Below are 17,427 nucleotides of genomic sequence, written 5' to 3'. Positions count from 1 at the left end.
AAAATACGTCTTTTTTAAATCGTTTAGTCTATAGTGTAATTGTTCTATAACTACATTTTGCATAGTTAAATCCTACGATTAACTCAGAAATACTTGACTCTGACTGGCCAATTCTGTCCTTAACTACAGTTAAAAGTTAACTAGTCTTTTGCACAACTGGCCCCTGATAATCCTGCATGTATTATAGTTTTCAACACAAAAAGCGTAGTGGTCCACATTAATTTTGTAGATCCACGTCCATGGGTTCCACGTCCTTGGGTTTCACGTCCTTGGGTTCCAAGAACTGCAGGCTCGGGTCACCTGTAAGTTTCTGGGACAGCCACAAAAACGGTCTCTCTATATTGTATTTGCTCTTCGTGCTTATCCCATAATACTGAAAGAAAGAGTACGTAGTATACGTCACGTCAACGGCTAATAATCCCTAATCCGAATCTCAGTTTCAATCCTAATCATAACTCACAGAAGCCTAGGGCAAAATTGATATTTGTTATTAACATACTTTCAATTTTTTCTTCCTCAGAAGTGTGATATTTTTTGCTTTAACTTTCCTATCCTTGAGGTCATGCTTGTTTCCGCACATGACAATAGGAATGTTGTCATAAATCCAAGTGAGATCCCTATGCAATTTGCAAGCATTTTCATAGGAAAGTGTTGAAGTGACATCGAACATGATTATACCACATGCTGCTCCGATGAAATAACCATCACGCAACCCTCCAAACCTTTCCTGACCTGGCGTATCCCAGACGTTGAACTGGACCACACCACGATTTGTATTGAACACGAGAGGATGAACCTCAGCGCCGATCGTGGCTACAAGGAAGCAAATAAATTTGAATCACAAACTACGGAACTGTTGGCAGGGTTTTAAAATGAGAGACGAAATTTTCGTCTGTCGAGCGAAACCGCTTCGGTCGAATTCGGCGTGTCCGATATTTACGCACTTCAGTTTCCTTTGAAATATAGGAATATTACACCCCCCGTCCCCACTTAACGCTCTTACGCCGTCCTTGCTGCCGGTCACCTCCCAGGGCTGCCGAGAGGGGCAAAGGGAACAATTTGTCCCTAGGGTCAGGTTTGCAGGGGCCCTAAAAATACTACAAGAATTGGAAAAAACTACTGTTGGAAATATTCAGTTGTTCGAAATATTCCTTGTTGTTTAGGATTAAAAGTTAGGATTATATTCGTGGATTGTGGGTATGAAATTATTACCGAAGGAGAGGATCGCAGGATCGGAGGACAAGGCCCTCTAAAAATATGTCAAGCCTCTTTGGGGATATGGCTTCATCATATTTGGAGCCAACGCGAATGCATCATCGCCGACGAAATAATACGAGATTTTTGCCCCGGGCCGCCGCGTGTACTAAGGAACGTATAAGAAGCAATAACTAATAAGAAGCCTTTGTTTACTCGCCAGAGGAATCGCGGGCTCGGGAAACGAGATTGCTTGATATAGAGAAAATGAAATCTAGAATATGGTTTCAAAAAAGGGACATATTTTATCTGTTAAGATTGCGTGGAGCTATGGAAACTTGACACTCATTATTTCCGTTTATCGCCTACACTAATTACTTAGTATTTCTATTCAGGGTCAGGTAATGACGTCAAGGTCTCCGATTTTGTTGGACGTTTGAAATATAGTCGGTTATTGATGAAGCTGTAGTGTATTGGCTTCACTCTTCAGTGGATTTGCTGCTCATATACATTACAAGACAGCAGACTATAATACATACATCAGAGGTGAATTTGATCCAACAAAATTGGATCGTGTGAACAGACCTTCAGGGGCCGGTTGTATCAAGCCCGTTTAGCTTAAACGGTGGATAAGTCAAAATTAAATAAAACTCTTACATCTCTCTTGAATAAGTCAACTTGAATATTATGCACTGAAGATGTAGTTGTAAACAGTAACTTTGTATTATGGTAAAAAACATTTAGTTTGCTTCTTGAATAACACGATAGACTTGCTTTCTATTTTGAACTTAAGGCGGATTTCCACTTACAGCGAAATCGTTCGCCAGCGAAATATTTGCATATTTTCTTTTGAATTGAGAACAGTCAAGTCGAACTAATTTATTTATGCCGTTAAAATTCAAAAGAAAATATGCAAATATTTCGCTGGCGAACGATTTCGCTGTAAGTGGAAATCCGCCTTTATCCACTAAACGGAGTAACGGACAAACGCGAAAGACCGATCAACTGAGCTATATTAAATGGAATTTTAATATCGCTTAGTGCACCAATCCAACACAAGGAAAGGCTAGGCCCCGCCCAAAGACACGCGCTGGGACGAGGCTGCTGTGTAATTCTGCTGAATAGACCTTTTTCATAATGACGTCAAACGCGGACAGACTGATCTTACACGAAGTTAAATTGGCTCGATAGTTTTATGGAGCCAATCAAATTTCATGTAACATCAGACTTTCCGCGTTTGACGTCATTATAAGAAAGGTCTTTTCTGCTGCGCTGGGTCTTGCTGGGCCTGCTGGCAGCGCTGTATTTCCGAATTCCCGAGGAAGACAAGGAAGATATTTATGCCACTAAGGTGGTGGCACGTATTATCTATTAAATTACATGTTCACATAGAAATGGATGTTCAAATGGAAATGATACAACCGAACAAATGAGGATTTTTTTGTGACAAATCGAACGTTACATATGTTGTATATCCATGGCACGGCGTATAAATGGAAATTGGCGTTGTATGATTCATGAACCACGATGTATGCCAAGGCAGTGACTTTGACGCAAAAATGACGAACTTATACTCGTAGTCACTGCTAAAGCTTACAATTATTCAAGTTCATAATGGTTTGGTTATATGAGATGTTGTCCTTTCATATGCGAAACTGGTCAAAGAGTTTATAGAGGTTCTTAAACAGAGCCAAGATGGCGATCATTATTAAAAGTTCCCAAAATGATCCTACATCGTTGCTTTGTGACAGTGAAGAGACGAGCTGGACAAATATTGCAAGAAAGATATCAAAGCAGACGATCAAACGAAAAACGAAATGGTAGGCCTTCATATTTGTTGGGAGTGGTTTTTTCACCATAATTTTAAGGTTAATTTCAGTATGGCCAAGCATAGGCGGCCCAGAACTGATCTCGCTGACCTCGCGCGACGCTCATGTTGTCTGAACAGTCTTATAATATGACAAGGTAGGCAACTCTCACGCCAAATAAGCTAAAAACGCACGACGGTTGACTCAAACACCTTCACAAAACCGCAAATATTTCGTAAAAATATGACGAATAAGAAAAAAAAAGTACAACACGTTAAACTTGAATAATTTTACTACATTTATACTATATTTTTAGCATTCAAATGTATTCCTATGCATGTATAAAACGTGAATGTTTTTTGGGTTTCTGGCAAATATATTTCAAAACCTATGCTGGGGACACCTTGCCTATACCTTCGTCATATTTTTAAATTGAAAATAGAAAGCTGATTGGCTCTTTTTAAACGACAGCCAATCAGCTTTCTATTTTCAATTTAAAAATATGACGAAGGTATAGGCAAGGTGTCCCCAGCATAGGTTTTGAAATATATTTGCCAGAAACCCAAAAAACATTCACGTTTTATACATGCATAGGAATACATTTGAATGCTAAAAATATAGTATAAATGTAGTAAAATTATTCAAGTTTAACGTGTTGTACTTTTTTTTTCTTATTCGTCATATTTTTACGAAATATTTGCGGTTTTGTGAAGGTGTTTGAGTCAACCATCGTGCGTTTTTAGCTTATTTGGCGTGAGAGTTGCCTACCTTGTCATAATATAAGACTGTTCAGACAACATGAGCGTCGCGCGAGGTCAGTGAGATCAGTTCTGGGCTGCCTATGGGCCAAGTAGTTGCTTCACAGTGTGGGAAAAAGTCTGGGGGTATGCCTCGTGTGACATTTTGAAATTTAGGGTACAAAAATGAATGATATGATTAATGATTGTTGATTATTTAATGCTATAGTTTTTGCTATTTTTTTTGGATGAATTACGATATATGAAAATCTACAATGTGGAAAACTTAAAATGCAAGTCACGGCCTTTCTGCTCATAACAATGAGGACTATCTGATGTAAAAACTGCCCAGATTATACATGTTCCAAATTTTTTTGAAAACATTTTTATGTGGACCCACAAATTTGAAAATCACCACAATTTCACCTGTTTCACATTTTTTTGGGCACAGACTCTGTTTTGATAGGTTCCACCCAACTGTCAAAATATCACAGTGATTGGTTTTAAACCCAAAAGTTTGAAACGTAAACAAGCATGATAAAAACTTCACAGTTAATGGTGGCTTGCAAATAGCTGTATTTTTTCGAAGAAAAGAGGCCATGTTTGAATTTTATTTATTGTGTTTATCCAACAACCCTTCCCTTTTTTTTTATTGTTCATATCATAAATATATGTGCTGTTAAAGTTATTAATAAGTTCACGCTAACCAGGTATATAATTAACACTTATTTACTGCGAACGAAGGAAACATTATGTTTTGTGGACCCGAGACCTGTCGATATTTCACGAGGCAAAGCCGAGTAAAATATTGATGGTCGAGGGTCCACAAAACATTGTGTGTTCTGAGTTTTCAGTAAATAAGTTTTTTATTATATACCACTTGTCAAAGAAAAACCAAACAACGAAATATCTATTTATAAAAGACATAATTTCAAATGGATAAAAGTTGTTATTTCCAAAGAGATAACACGTTATCTCACTCTGCAGGGGGTCGCGCTGGCAACATAAAAATTTTGTTACTCTCGCGTGATTCGCTCTTGACCAATGAAACGCTACGAAAACAAAACTTTGACAAGTGGTATGTAATAATCCATTTTAATTATTGCTACTCTGGTTTGATAAATAGTGGAACAAATAGGAGTGCGATTAAAAAAGTGTCTAGATACCCCCCCTGAATTACTTTCAAAACCAGAGTAGTGATTATTGTGATAGATATTTAATAATTATTTGCCAAAGGCGAATAATTATTTTAGAATTTCTGCACAAGTGAATTGACACAAGAACTGCATTTGTTTGCTTATCTCTTTTAAGAAACGTCTACAAAATGGCTAGCTGCCATTTTGAAATTCTTTATGCTTGTATTATGCTGTGAATATAACAGCATAATAGGTCAAATTTGACCAATCAGAATGTAGGATTTGTTATATTCACTTTTCCAAAAATACTAAATGCTGTAATTTATAATCTTAGGAGTAATATTATCACACATACCAACATAATTGTTTTCAAACCCCTGCTTCGTAAGTTGTCTACACAACTGGGTTTTGCCAGTCTTTTCATCGCCAATAAGAACAAGCTATAATGAAAAACATGAAGAAATGTACAATACAATACAATACAATACATGGTCAAGCTGAACTCCTGAGTAGCAACCATAGGTGTAGAGTTTTGTTTTCTTCTAGGAGGGGGGGTTCAAACTTCAGATACATTATATCTAGCTAGCAACACCTTCCGTTATTAGATTTACATTTTAAATAGGAATTTTCCTCTTGATATATAGTTGCATCGGTAGACTAGGCGTAGTTTATATGGCCGATAGCCGGAGAAAATATCTCAGTACCCATAGTTATGACCGGTGGGTAAAAAGGCTAGTAAAAGATAAAATGAACGAGCTACAATGTATTTTATGATTGTATGACTGTATTAGACATGTTTATTATAAAGTTACAAACAAGTTATAAGTGTTCCATACCACATGCTTTAATTCATTAGATAACATAAAAGTGTGAAAACATGACCAATATAGTGAATATAACTAGGCTAACTTAAGTATATACTTCATTTAGATATATACTTCACTGCACATATCACAATAGTAATAGTGGAGAGGGGGACATGATAAAAATAGTCTTAACTAGAAATTGGTAATTTAAATATGAGGGGAATTGTGCAGGATCCCTTGCAGAAAAGTTTCTGTAGTCCCTATGACTTGATTTGCAGGGGCCGGTTGTGTCAAACCCGTTTAGCATAAATGGTGGATAAGTTCAAAACTGAAAGCAAGTCTGATGTTTTATTCAAGAAGCGAACTAAATGTTTTTCAACCTTAAAACAAAGATACTGTTCACAACTACATATTCAGTGCATAGTATTCAAGTTGACTCATTCAAGAGAAATGTAAGAGTGTTATCTAATTTTGACTTATCCACCATTTAAGCTAAACAGGCTTGATACAACCGGCCCCAGCATTTTGGGGACAACTATTTAGAAATCCAGTGAGTGAGGTCTGTTGAGAAAATACCATTTATCACTGCACATTCTACTTTATCACTGCACACTAAAATTAGGTATGATTTAAGCCGATCTAAAAGTCTCCATGCATAAAATAAGGATAAGGAGAGTAGTGGCTGCGGTCGAGATTCTGTATTTTGCAATTGCTTTTCAGAGTTGTTTGACATATTATAATATTCACTGGCAATACTCTTTCATGTGTATATATAGATGCCTTTTCAAAGATTCAACATTGCTCTGATGCAGTTATTATCTTCTGGAAAATTTCTAGGGGAGCTGATCTATCCCAGTAAGATTTTTCCAGTGGCCACTGGCTCCAGCCCCTCAAACCCCCCCCCCCATAATCTACGCCATGTTCATTTGACATAAACCTTAGTCTTATATACGATTACTTCTCAAATTATGTTTATTGTAGTGTAAAAAAACATACCTTAAACTCAACGTTAACGTTTTGCGACATTTTGTATTTTTTAAAAACAATGTATCTTTCTCGAAGTAAAAATATAGCAACGTGGTCCCTTCGCCTTCGCCCTCTGCTTAGCCACTGATCTATGTAAAAGCCTGTAGTGTTCCTATATTCATTTTTATTTGAAGCGGCTAGGACCGAGGCTGTCTCGAGGCTTAACTCTTAATACGAAACTCCTAATACAGTATAGACATACTTCCTCTGAAGTCTCCCTCCCTCAGTCGTCATTAATATGAAAACTTCATCGATTCAAAATGTTTATTTTTGACAAAATATTTAAAAAGGACTGAGCACAAAGTTGACTTCAATTCGGGCCCTGAGTTATTGTTCCAGTGTATTAGAGTTCACTGTTCCTCGAACGTTCCTAAGTACGCGATCTCACAGAAATATAACACACGGCAGTGAGTCCTAGAGGCACGAATTTCGTTATTGGCTAAGATTTCTCGATTTTTGCTCTTTATTCGTTCAGAAAAAGCACGCCTGAAAATGGCAGTTCATTGGATCATGATATAGATAGATCAGTACGAAATATCTCATCACTCTCAGATATAATGTCACAAGTTTCTTAATCATTTCATCTGACGCATCAATTAGCAGAAAGACACCCTGAATCATATATACAGTTGTTATAGCGTGGTTGAGAACCAGAATCGTGTGAAATAGAACCATAACATGATCTTACCTTTTGTTGTATAAAACTCCCATTTAATATGCCAGCCTATTTAAAATATTAGAAGAAATTTCAGCTAGGCAATGTTAATGCCTTTAAAAGTTACCAGCAATTACAACCACATAACTATTATACGTGGAAATACCAATCTCAGCAGGAAGTAGTTTAACAATTATATCGAAAGCATTTTGTTGTTCATATCTTTTGACGCATAAATTCTTTTCAAATCTATTCTGTAAAAATGCAAGGTAAGCGAATTTCTAAGCGAATAGGTGGTATTTGCTAAATATTTTCCAAAATTCAATTGTGACGGTATCAACTCGATTACTATAAATTTTTTTCTGTGGTTCCATTCTCGAATGTTATTATTATAACAGCCTTTTAGTGAGGGTTAAGAAGTAGTTAAAGGGACCTAATTTTTTAATAAACTCACAACTGACAACTTGAGCACTCTAGCTTCTGAGAGCATTGCATTTGCACCCGGCATCGCAAAAGCGTAGATTGGACTCTTTTTTCCTTCAACTGTTCCTGGCTTGAATTTGAAGTGTATAACTCCACTCGAAATTAAGACCCTTTAGAATTTACCTCTGGAATTTACGTGCATCGAGTGAAGTGCCAAAAATCACAATTGATTTACTCAAATTACGCTTTTTCACATTCATTGTATGAAATCCCATCGCCATAGTTATATTTTAGTCAGATATCCAGTAAGTGCATTTTCACAAATGCATAGTCTTGTGTCACTCATTGTTGGTTTATATCTTGAAATCGGTTTACTTATGTAACAAGTAATCATTGTATTTGTAAAAGAAGTATCATATTTCAGAATATAGTTTCAAATTTCAACATTAAGTACTGTATATTCGTAAATTAGTAGTATTCATGGCCGCGTCGGTTTGCCATAGTTTCCATAGAGATTATACAAACAACACTGTTATTTATCATCTCTATGATAGTTCCACCTGTTCCCAGATGGGCATTTTGTCTTTATAAATAGTGTTCCGGTATACACTCCTCTACATCATGTATAAAAATAAAATAATAAAGTGTAAAATAAAATGAAATTTAAAGTGAAAGCTGAAAAGATTTTCCATTATTGTATTTTAATGCAAGCAATGTTCTACGAAATTTTTACTCAAATTATTTGATCATGTTTTATGTAAATGATCAGAAATAGAAAGTAACATTTTTCACAGGCTAATATATATTTTTGTTTTTGTTTACAGACAAAAATGTTAATGTAACCTGCACATTCCCACACAAGATATTGCCCAGTTGTTACTCCCGCCTACCAGTCCCCTCATCCTCGTAATATCTTTGTTTAAGATGCTTTGCTTTAACAATTTTCAGCAAACGGGAATAAAGACCTGAGGTCAAGAAAAAGCAGCCATTTTGACACAGAGAGAGACGACATGGACGCCATTAGCGCAGAGATGATGAATCTCGCCAAGGAACTTGAAACTACGACGAAAAACGAAACGACTTTGTAAATATGATATCAAACCTCTTCACCAAATTTCTCACCAAAGTTTATATCGACATTTGGGACATTAGAGACATGTTGTCTTGAAAAAGCGAAACTAGTTTATAAATGGTATCATCACGTATCTAAATTTGTCTGTCATCTAATTTTTATCGAATTTCATCAAAATTTTATCGAGTTCCCTTGTTCTGTTGTGAACTTTTTGACGGTTCTTTCATTTCCCAACAAATACAATCCAAACCTGTTCAGTTTCGCTGACAGGCCGGGCAGCTATTTTGTCAACAAATAAATTCAACTTTCATATATTAATTATCATTATGAATAAACTTTTCAGATGTGTCTAATTGTCTATGAATCGACCATGGTCTAATATACCGAAAAATGGCATACTCGACCATGGGCAAATATACTTAAAAATGGTATAGGGGCTGTTTACATTAGCCCAGTTACCCGAGATTCAACGAAGCATGAGATGATTTTGAGGTATTGAAATGAGCAGATAAATGATCCTGGCAGTCGTATAATCAACAGAACAATAGCATTTGCTTGTTTGGTGTCATAAAGACTTATTTTTATACCTCAAAATCATCTCACGCGTCGTTGAATCTCGAGTAACCGGGCTCATGTAAACAGCCCTTTACTCGAGCATAGTCGAATATGCCGAAAAAGTCACCAGGCAAACGTAGAATATTATTAAAAGTTACTGAGTTCCTAGCTTCTCGATTCTGCAATACATTCGCTGATTCGCAATACATTCCTTGACAACCCCCCATCATTCCGGCTATTGTGATGCAAACATTTCTTAAAACGAGTCCATCCCGAAAAATTAACAAACTGACCACCGTCTGAAACGCAATCGAAAACTGAAACTGCTCTTCTAAGTTCTACGTTTGTCCCTTGGTTTTTAAATTGAAAACGAAAGAAACGATATAAAATCTAAAAAACCAAGATGGTGGACTTTTTCATCAGGTTATTCTGTGTTCATCTAATCGATGGGTTGCTCACAAGTATCGGAAATGATTTAACCCAAACCAACGTCAATGTCGCAGCTTTCATTGGAAACTGTAGAGGTACTGAGTATTTTCATTGACATTGCTATATACTGTATCTTTAACAAACCGGTTAACGTTTGCGGTCAAGCTACTGTAGCCAAGTTAGACGACGACGTTTCTTTCACTTGCCTTAAACATTGGGAGAGAAGTTATGATCAGTAACATACACAACAATAGTAACTCCGAATAAAGTAAGCATTTTCATTCAACGTTTCGACTTTATTTATTCATCATCAGAATAAAGTCGAAACGTTGAATGAAAATGCTTACTTTATTCGGAGTTACTATTGTTGTGCATGTATTTTATGAAAATATTCAGTGGTTCCCACAATTATGATGTAACTTATACGCCATGTTACATGACGCAGTTAATTTCCTCGAACCGAAACATACGAAAGACATAGTTAAACTCCAATAAACTCCTATTCCCGCGTTTCAACTGGATTGTATCCTCGTGATAATGTGTGTGAAACAAATGTTTAATATAGAATGCGATTTTGAGGCTAAACTGTTTTCATTGTCACTATAAACTAGAGTATATATGTTACGACTACGTATAGCTATAGTTCCTATATATCTTTACATGAAACCATTTCACTTTGTCGTGATCGCTCTGACATCTCGGAACAAGATGCGACAAACCACAGGACTAACTAAAATTCAGTATTTATGTAACATGGGCGGTTTAGAGACTATACGACTTAGGCTAGCGAGAGTGTAATGTATATACATAAGACGATTTGCTTTACTTTGTTTTCGCCACTGCAAACTGTGACTGAGAACTTATACTATACTTTTAACTAGCATTCCATGCAATTTACGTACGCACATTTCTGTTTTCTTATATTAAAAAAACTACCCTTACGTATACTCAGATTTGTAATTTCTTATATAAAAAAACTACCCTTCGCGGTCTATACGCTGATCTTTCATGCAATGACACCACGGAATATCTTTCAACACGAGTTTGGACACGTATACAAAAAAGGTGCATGCATGTATACATTTTTAATCAGGTTTATAGATAGTCCGGGGCTTCTTCTGAAGGCTTATATGCATGTGAGAAATAATAGTAATAGATTCGCTATCAATTTTACAAAATTTGCAGTCTTCGAATCTAGCTCTGGTATATATACATCTTTCAATTTTTAAAAATTGTGATAATTGTGAAATTTGCCCGATAGTTCTATAGTAGCTATCTTATCAAAATACTGTCAGGGAATGATGTATTATGGTATATGAAAAACTCTATATGGCATTATGGAACCCTGCATGTGCATGAGTTCACGCTATGCATGGAATTTAAAAGAACACGATTAGTATTTTTAATTTTTATTTCTTCGTTAACCAAATTATTACTTACATTTAATTCATCTGATATCATCATGAAGTAATTCATCATGCACTGATACCAAGCGATATTTTAGCTCCTGCACGACTTGGAACTTAGCTTCGACTGCGCCAGAGATCCCCGTTGTGTTGCATTTTATTTATGAAAATGAGCAATTGAGTTAGCTGAAAGTTTAGAGGGATTATTTTAGTTTAGGGTATAGTTATTTTATTTTTTACTTTCAAATAATAGCATGCGAGATTTCATTACTGCCAAAATAAATGTAACACTCGCGGGGCAATAAAGTAAACGGAACCGCTAAAGTTAACTATAGCATATGACTGAAAAAATTTTGTGTTATATATACTTCTGTTCTTTAGATTTGGGAGTGTGCGCAATGATACTGTTTATTGCCGACAAGATGTATCTCAGACTCACTTTCGGCTTTTTTATCGCTCTTCCAATCGTAGCTGAACCACTAGGACTAGGTTATTTCTCGATGGTTGAATGTATGTACACAGAAGGGCTCATTTCACGAATATTGATATGCCAATTGATAATATGCATCCTTGAAGACGTCGTTGAAAAGTGGATAAATCGTCCGGTAGTCTGGAACCTCTTCCCGATTATTTTTCTACCTTTCGCCAAGTTTTGTTCCAATAACAACCCTCAATTCAAAATTGCATTTTGCTTTTTGAATGCAGGGTATGCGTTAGGAATTCGTGAAGACATAAAGCAATCCCTTCGCGAAGTTCAAAATTTGGTTTACCGTCAAGGATTCATTCAATCTATTGGACATCGCTTCAAAGATAGACAAATGCATGGGATTTTAGAGGTTTTCTGGTTCATAGTATTCTTCAAAGCTGCATATACATCAGACCCCTTTAAACCGATCTTCAAATTAAGCCGTAGCATATTACAATATTTTTCGTTGTCGCTGGTGTTACAAGATGTTGCTTGCAAAATTTCATGGATTGTACAAGGTTTTCTGAAATGGTCATTGTCGCATAGTATTGATGAAATTGAAATCGGCCCGCCAGGCAACAGAAGCAAAATAAAGGACACAACATGTCATGAGTTTTTTAAACTTTCTATCCTTAACCTTTTGATTGGGTTTCAAAATTTATTTTACAGTCGGCGAGATCTATCAATATACCCAATCGCTGGGGCTGTTCTTTTTAACGTAGATTTTATACTGACATTTAGTTTAGTTTTATCGCTTTGTGAGGATACCTTGAAATCCCTGTCGCTGACATTACGTAAGAAGGTCTGGGCCCATGTCAGAGCTGTCTTACTAACAGGCTTACTTACATTTCTACTATGGTTTTTTGCCTACACAAGTTGGAAAACACAGCCAAACACTTGGATTATTTATTTCTTCCAAACACTTGGAATATTTATACGAACTGTAGTAATCCTTGTTGTCTATATGTTGCATCGCTTTGGTATACTATGGTCTAATGATATTGAACAAGTGGAAGAAAAGATTGACAGGCTCATTCAATTTTTGGTAATGCTTATCATCATTGGGTACGCACTTGCTTCTATCATATTTGCTATCTTGGCTCTATTGGTAAACGATATAAACCATACATTATTGGGTAAGTGAATAACCTTGCGAGCCCGTATGCCTATATACTTGTCGGGAAAGAACATACGCTATGGGTTTGTTCGACTTTGAAAAATGTTTAGTTCTATTAGTATGACCCACATACATGTATACATCAAGCAATTTAAAGTAATTTTTCCAAACAATATTTTTGTTCTATTATAGGGATAGTTTGTGAATTTGTTAGCGGAATATATGTTTTTTACATTTTGGAGCCAGATTTGCCAATTTGGAATGCCTGGAAGCGACATCGTGTGGACACCGATGACTATACGAAGAAAGACGGCATGAACAACAACGACAAGGCGGCTATTTGCTTCGATGCTGACGCAACAAAAGAAAAAAATGAACTCGCAACAGCGAGCATTACAGGTAAATACTGTTGGAAATTGGTAAATAGTAATAATTTCTTAATATATTAATATTAATAATGCTTAATATTTTTGCAAATACAGAAAGCGAGCGGAGAGAAGCAGAGAAGAAAATCGAAGAAGAAAAACGCGCTTGGTTTAAAGAAAAATTCCTTAATTCAAGACGCAAGATAAAAAAGGAAATTTATCGCCAACTAAAGAGGTATTGTTATTATTATTATTATAATTGAAAATTCACGGATGCATGCTGCCAGTAACTAGTATATATTTAGCTATTACGCATTAAATTTGTGCCATTTTTCATTCCCAATGTATTCCTGACTGTCTAAAACATATTATTAATATTGTTTTTATATAGTTTTCCATGGTTGTGTGGAGCCTATGGTCTGACCGCTGCAAACGATGTGATCAAACGTCCACATTTCTTCCTCACTGTGAAGAATGAAATGGACCATAAGCAAGTGTATCGTCAACTTCAGGAAACGTTCGAATGTGATGATGCGAAGGAATATTTTCACCTTTTTAATGAACCAGAAAGAAAGCCGAATTTCAAACGCTTGGCTAGTCGATGCGAAAATCAACCCTCCATTGAGTTTGAGCCATCAACATCTGATGAACCAACTCAACCAAGCAAAGCTGTTCCCGGTGGTAAGGTGTTGGTTGATGGTGATTCGAATCCAATGGGGGGGCTTTGGAGAAAGAAAAAAGTTGAAGTAATAGCAAGTGGAACGCTAACCATGTTTTGTTGCAAAGACGAACAGCATTATGCCCTTACCTGCTCCCATGTAGGCTGTGCAACAGATGCGGGGCGCGCACAGGCAGCATTTAATCAAAGAGGGGATATTCAAGAGGAGCACAATTCCCTGTCACATAATACAGATGAGAATGCTAGACGGCAAAAGTATTGTTATGAAGACGGTATGGAACAGGACGACAATAACGCTTTTCAGTGCTCCGTTGACCTGGAGATTTGCTTCGAAGCCGATTCAACCGAAGACGACACCAACCAGAACAGCGAGGCGGTTATTTCCTCTGACGACAATTCAACCGAAGACGACACCAACCAGAACAGCGAGGCGGTTATTTCCTCTGATGACAATTCAACCGAAGACGACACCAACCAGAACAGCGAGGCGGTTATTTCCTTTGATGACAATTCAAACGAAGACGACACCAACCAGAACAGCGAGGCGGTTATTTCCTCTGATGACAATTCAACCGAAGACGACACCAACCAGAACAGCGAGGCGGTTATTTCCTTTGATGACAATTCAAACGAAGACGACACCAACCAGAACAGCACTGATGACGATTCAACCGAAGACGTCATCGAACAGAACGACGAGGCGGCTGCTTTAGCCGATGACGATACAATCAACTGCATACCTCTTGGTACTTTTCACAAGTGTCATTTTGATGAAAAATGCGACATCATGGCTGTGAAAATATCCGATCGCGTCAAAATCAATTGTAATGTGATGGATGTACCTCCCCCAGATTGGGAAGAAATATGGAAAGAATTGCATGAGAGAGTTATTGATGAGAGTGATGGGAAGCCAGACATAGTGAAGGTTGTAAAAATCAGTTTGTCGCCGAACCGTCATGAAAGCTGCATCGTGGCCACCGATTTTTCTTACAACGACGGTGTTACGTTTCAGGATACTACAGTCGTGAAGTCGGTAAAAAGGAATACTGGCTCATTTTTACAGGGTGGTGAGTCGGGCTCGTTGATTTGCTTTTTTGATAGGAATGGGGGAAAGAAGGCATTTGCCTATGGTGTTCTCGAAGTAAATGAGGTTCCCCAACTAAACCTGTCGACTTCAGATGGACCATATGATATATGTTTGAATTTGGAAAAGGCTTTGAAGAAACTGGGGTTTAAGAAAAAAGGATGCTTTAATGTTTGTGGGAGAAACAGAGAATCAAATGACGCAGAAGTGGAGTAAAGTTCGGATGAACATTTTTCAAGGCAATCATGCAGCTTCGTTTTTTAACTTTAAATATATAATCACAATCGCAAGTCTCTGACGTATAACGTAATTCACTGATTGGCTATATTTGGTATATTATGAATTATTGCATACATAACATTGTACACTGCACGTTAGTACATTTATATATATGACATAAAAGTAATGATGGAACTGATTCGACGATCGGGCAATTTTCACTAAAATTCGTACTTAAACTATTCTGTCATCACCGCCTCCCTTATACCCCGTCAGAGAACACTTAAATAAAAACTTCATGCAAACATTGTATTAAAATATTGAATTGTATTAAAATATCATGTCAAGTTGACAAGCTGTTCGAGAGTTATCGCCGTATTTCGAAATTTTAATTTCTGAAATTCGTGAATTGTGGTTCGTTACAGGTATTCCCTAAGTTTAGAGTTTGCGGCTAAAAAGCTGCATGAGTTACTGTGGTAACGGCAAAGCGTTTCAAAAATACAAAACCAAAACCTTAGTGAATTGATTGTGCGCTAGTAGACAGGCTTGTGGTATAACTACGCTCATTTCTCCCTGCCTTTAACTACTAATATGCTGAAGAGAGACCAAATGATGGAATTTCTTCTACGATTACTGTGTATTATTCAAATCCATTTGCTGCTCACACACACCGGATTTAATTTCATCGACGTCAATGTCGCGGCTTTCATTAAAGACTGCGCAGGTAATGAATGCTTCAGTTATTACGGCTAAAATTGACGTAAATGATAGCGATATTATCTTTATTGAACGACGTTTCGAAGCTAAAACGTGCATCATTTTCAAGTTATGATAATTACATTTAAATTGCGTTGATTTTAAACGGTTCATGTCACGTTAGTATATATTGCGCGAGCATGCTTAAGATATATATCGCTATCATTTGTGTCAAAATTGTATTCAAAGAGATTTTTGATAAAGAGTAAAATTGACGTTTACGACAAACTGAATTAACTCAAAACTATACAACGTAATGAAATTCCAACACTCAACCAAGATTCCCAGTTTACCGTTTCTACTTTGTCGTTAGCTTCAATCCTATATGTTTGTCTTTAGGCCAGGTTTGTCTTTAGTTTGTCATTAGGCCAGGTCAACATCCTCTTTTTGTGCATGCAAAACAAAAATCAGGTAGGCCGTATATTCCTATAGTTCAATTGCAAAAGTTAATCGCCAACTAGGCTTCTTGTCAAAAAACATGGTTTATTATAACAATTAGTTAATTTCTCGCCGTTTTTGTCTTTGAAAACTATGGAGCTTCGATTAGAAACCTCAGTTTCAGATTGTATTTACATTTTCGACACTGACAGGTTGAATCTTGATATTTTTATGTACGACCACCTTACTTTTATCTTAAATTCCATTTTTAGCGTTGGTTATTCACGCACTACTGCTGCTTGTACCTAGAAAAGCGTATCTTGGATTTATATTCACCTTTTCTCTCGCTCTCACCATCGCTTCAGCAATCATGGATTATATTCCTGTCCTTGAGAGCTTGTACCACAGCCAAGGCTTTTTTCCATACGTGTTGGCATGCCAATTTCTGATGTGTTACCTTCAAGTCGCCAGATGGATGAATAAAGTTCAGGCACTACAGACATTGTTACCGATTTCTTTGGCAATTTTCGCATCCTTATGGCTATCCTGTAAAGTTCACTGCCTTTGCTTCACAATGCCGTTTTGTCTTTTCACAGTAGGATATGCGTTTGGGTTGAATGAAGATTTAAGACAATCTATTGATGAAGTTCAGCAATTGGTTTCCCGAAAAGGATTCATTAAGGCTATCGAGCATCTATACGTAAATAGGCAAATAGGATGGATCTTGAGAGTTTTCTGGTTCATCATGTTTATTGGTTCAGTCTGGAAGCATTCAGTTAGTGCAACTGATGAACCTGGCAAATGGATAAAAATCTTTTTTGCATCCAATGACAGCATATTACAGTACTTGGTATTTTCGATGTTGCTACTAGATGCTTCATTTATCATATTGTGGTGTGTACAGGCCATTCTGAAATGGTCAGTCAGACATACGGTTGATGACATCGAAATTAACCTGTTGGATCTAGAAGGAGAAGTAAAAGTGAAAAATATTTTAGTTCCTATTTTCCTGATACATTGCATCTTGATCCCGTGCCCACTCTATTTTCTTGACTGTGGAACACGTCAATTCCTATATCCTACCGCTGCTATTATCCTTTTAATATTATCTTGTGT

General features: G+C 36.8%; 2 protein-coding genes and 1 long non-coding RNA gene across 3 annotated transcripts; 2 read left to right on the top strand and 1 right to left on the bottom strand.

Annotated features, from left to right (window-relative positions):
* Window positions 1–31: 31 nt before the first annotated feature.
* Window positions 32–8,236, bottom strand: LOC114520545 (GTP-binding nuclear protein Ran-like). Its single transcript, XM_028540840.1, has 5 exons — window positions 7,817–8,236; window positions 7,396–7,431; window positions 5,231–5,315; window positions 500–813; window positions 32–373 (listed from the first exon to the last, which is right to left on the bottom strand). Exons 1-5 carry the CDS (start codon window positions 7,868–7,870, stop codon window positions 218–220), a joined length of 645 nt encoding a protein of 214 aa, XP_028396641.1. The 5' UTR covers window positions 7,871–8,236; the 3' UTR covers window positions 32–217.
* Window positions 2,489–9,197, top strand: LOC114520546. Its single transcript, XR_003686702.1, has 2 exons — window positions 2,489–3,014; window positions 8,734–9,197. It is a non-coding gene; the product is annotated as an uncharacterized LOC114520546 (long non-coding RNA).
* Window positions 9,198–12,704: 3,507 nt separating this feature from the next.
* Window positions 12,705–15,477, top strand: LOC114520356. Its single transcript, XM_028540604.1, has 4 exons — window positions 12,705–12,849; window positions 13,023–13,229; window positions 13,313–13,430; window positions 13,587–15,477. The coding sequence occupies exons 1-4, from the start codon at window positions 12,762–12,764 to the stop codon at window positions 15,172–15,174; spliced, it is 2,001 nt and encodes a 666-aa protein (XP_028396405.1). The 5' UTR covers window positions 12,705–12,761; the 3' UTR covers window positions 15,175–15,477.
* Window positions 15,478–17,427: the final 1,950 nt, after the last annotated feature.

The sequence above is a fragment of the Dendronephthya gigantea genome, unplaced genomic scaffold, assembly GCF_004324835.1.
Source record: "Dendronephthya gigantea isolate DGI-Jeju-01 unplaced genomic scaffold, DenGig_1.0 000016F, whole genome shotgun sequence".
NCBI classification, from domain to species: Eukaryota; Metazoa; Cnidaria; class Anthozoa; order Malacalcyonacea; family Nephtheidae; genus Dendronephthya; species Dendronephthya gigantea.
This window is presented reverse-complemented; position numbering and strand designations above follow the sequence as displayed.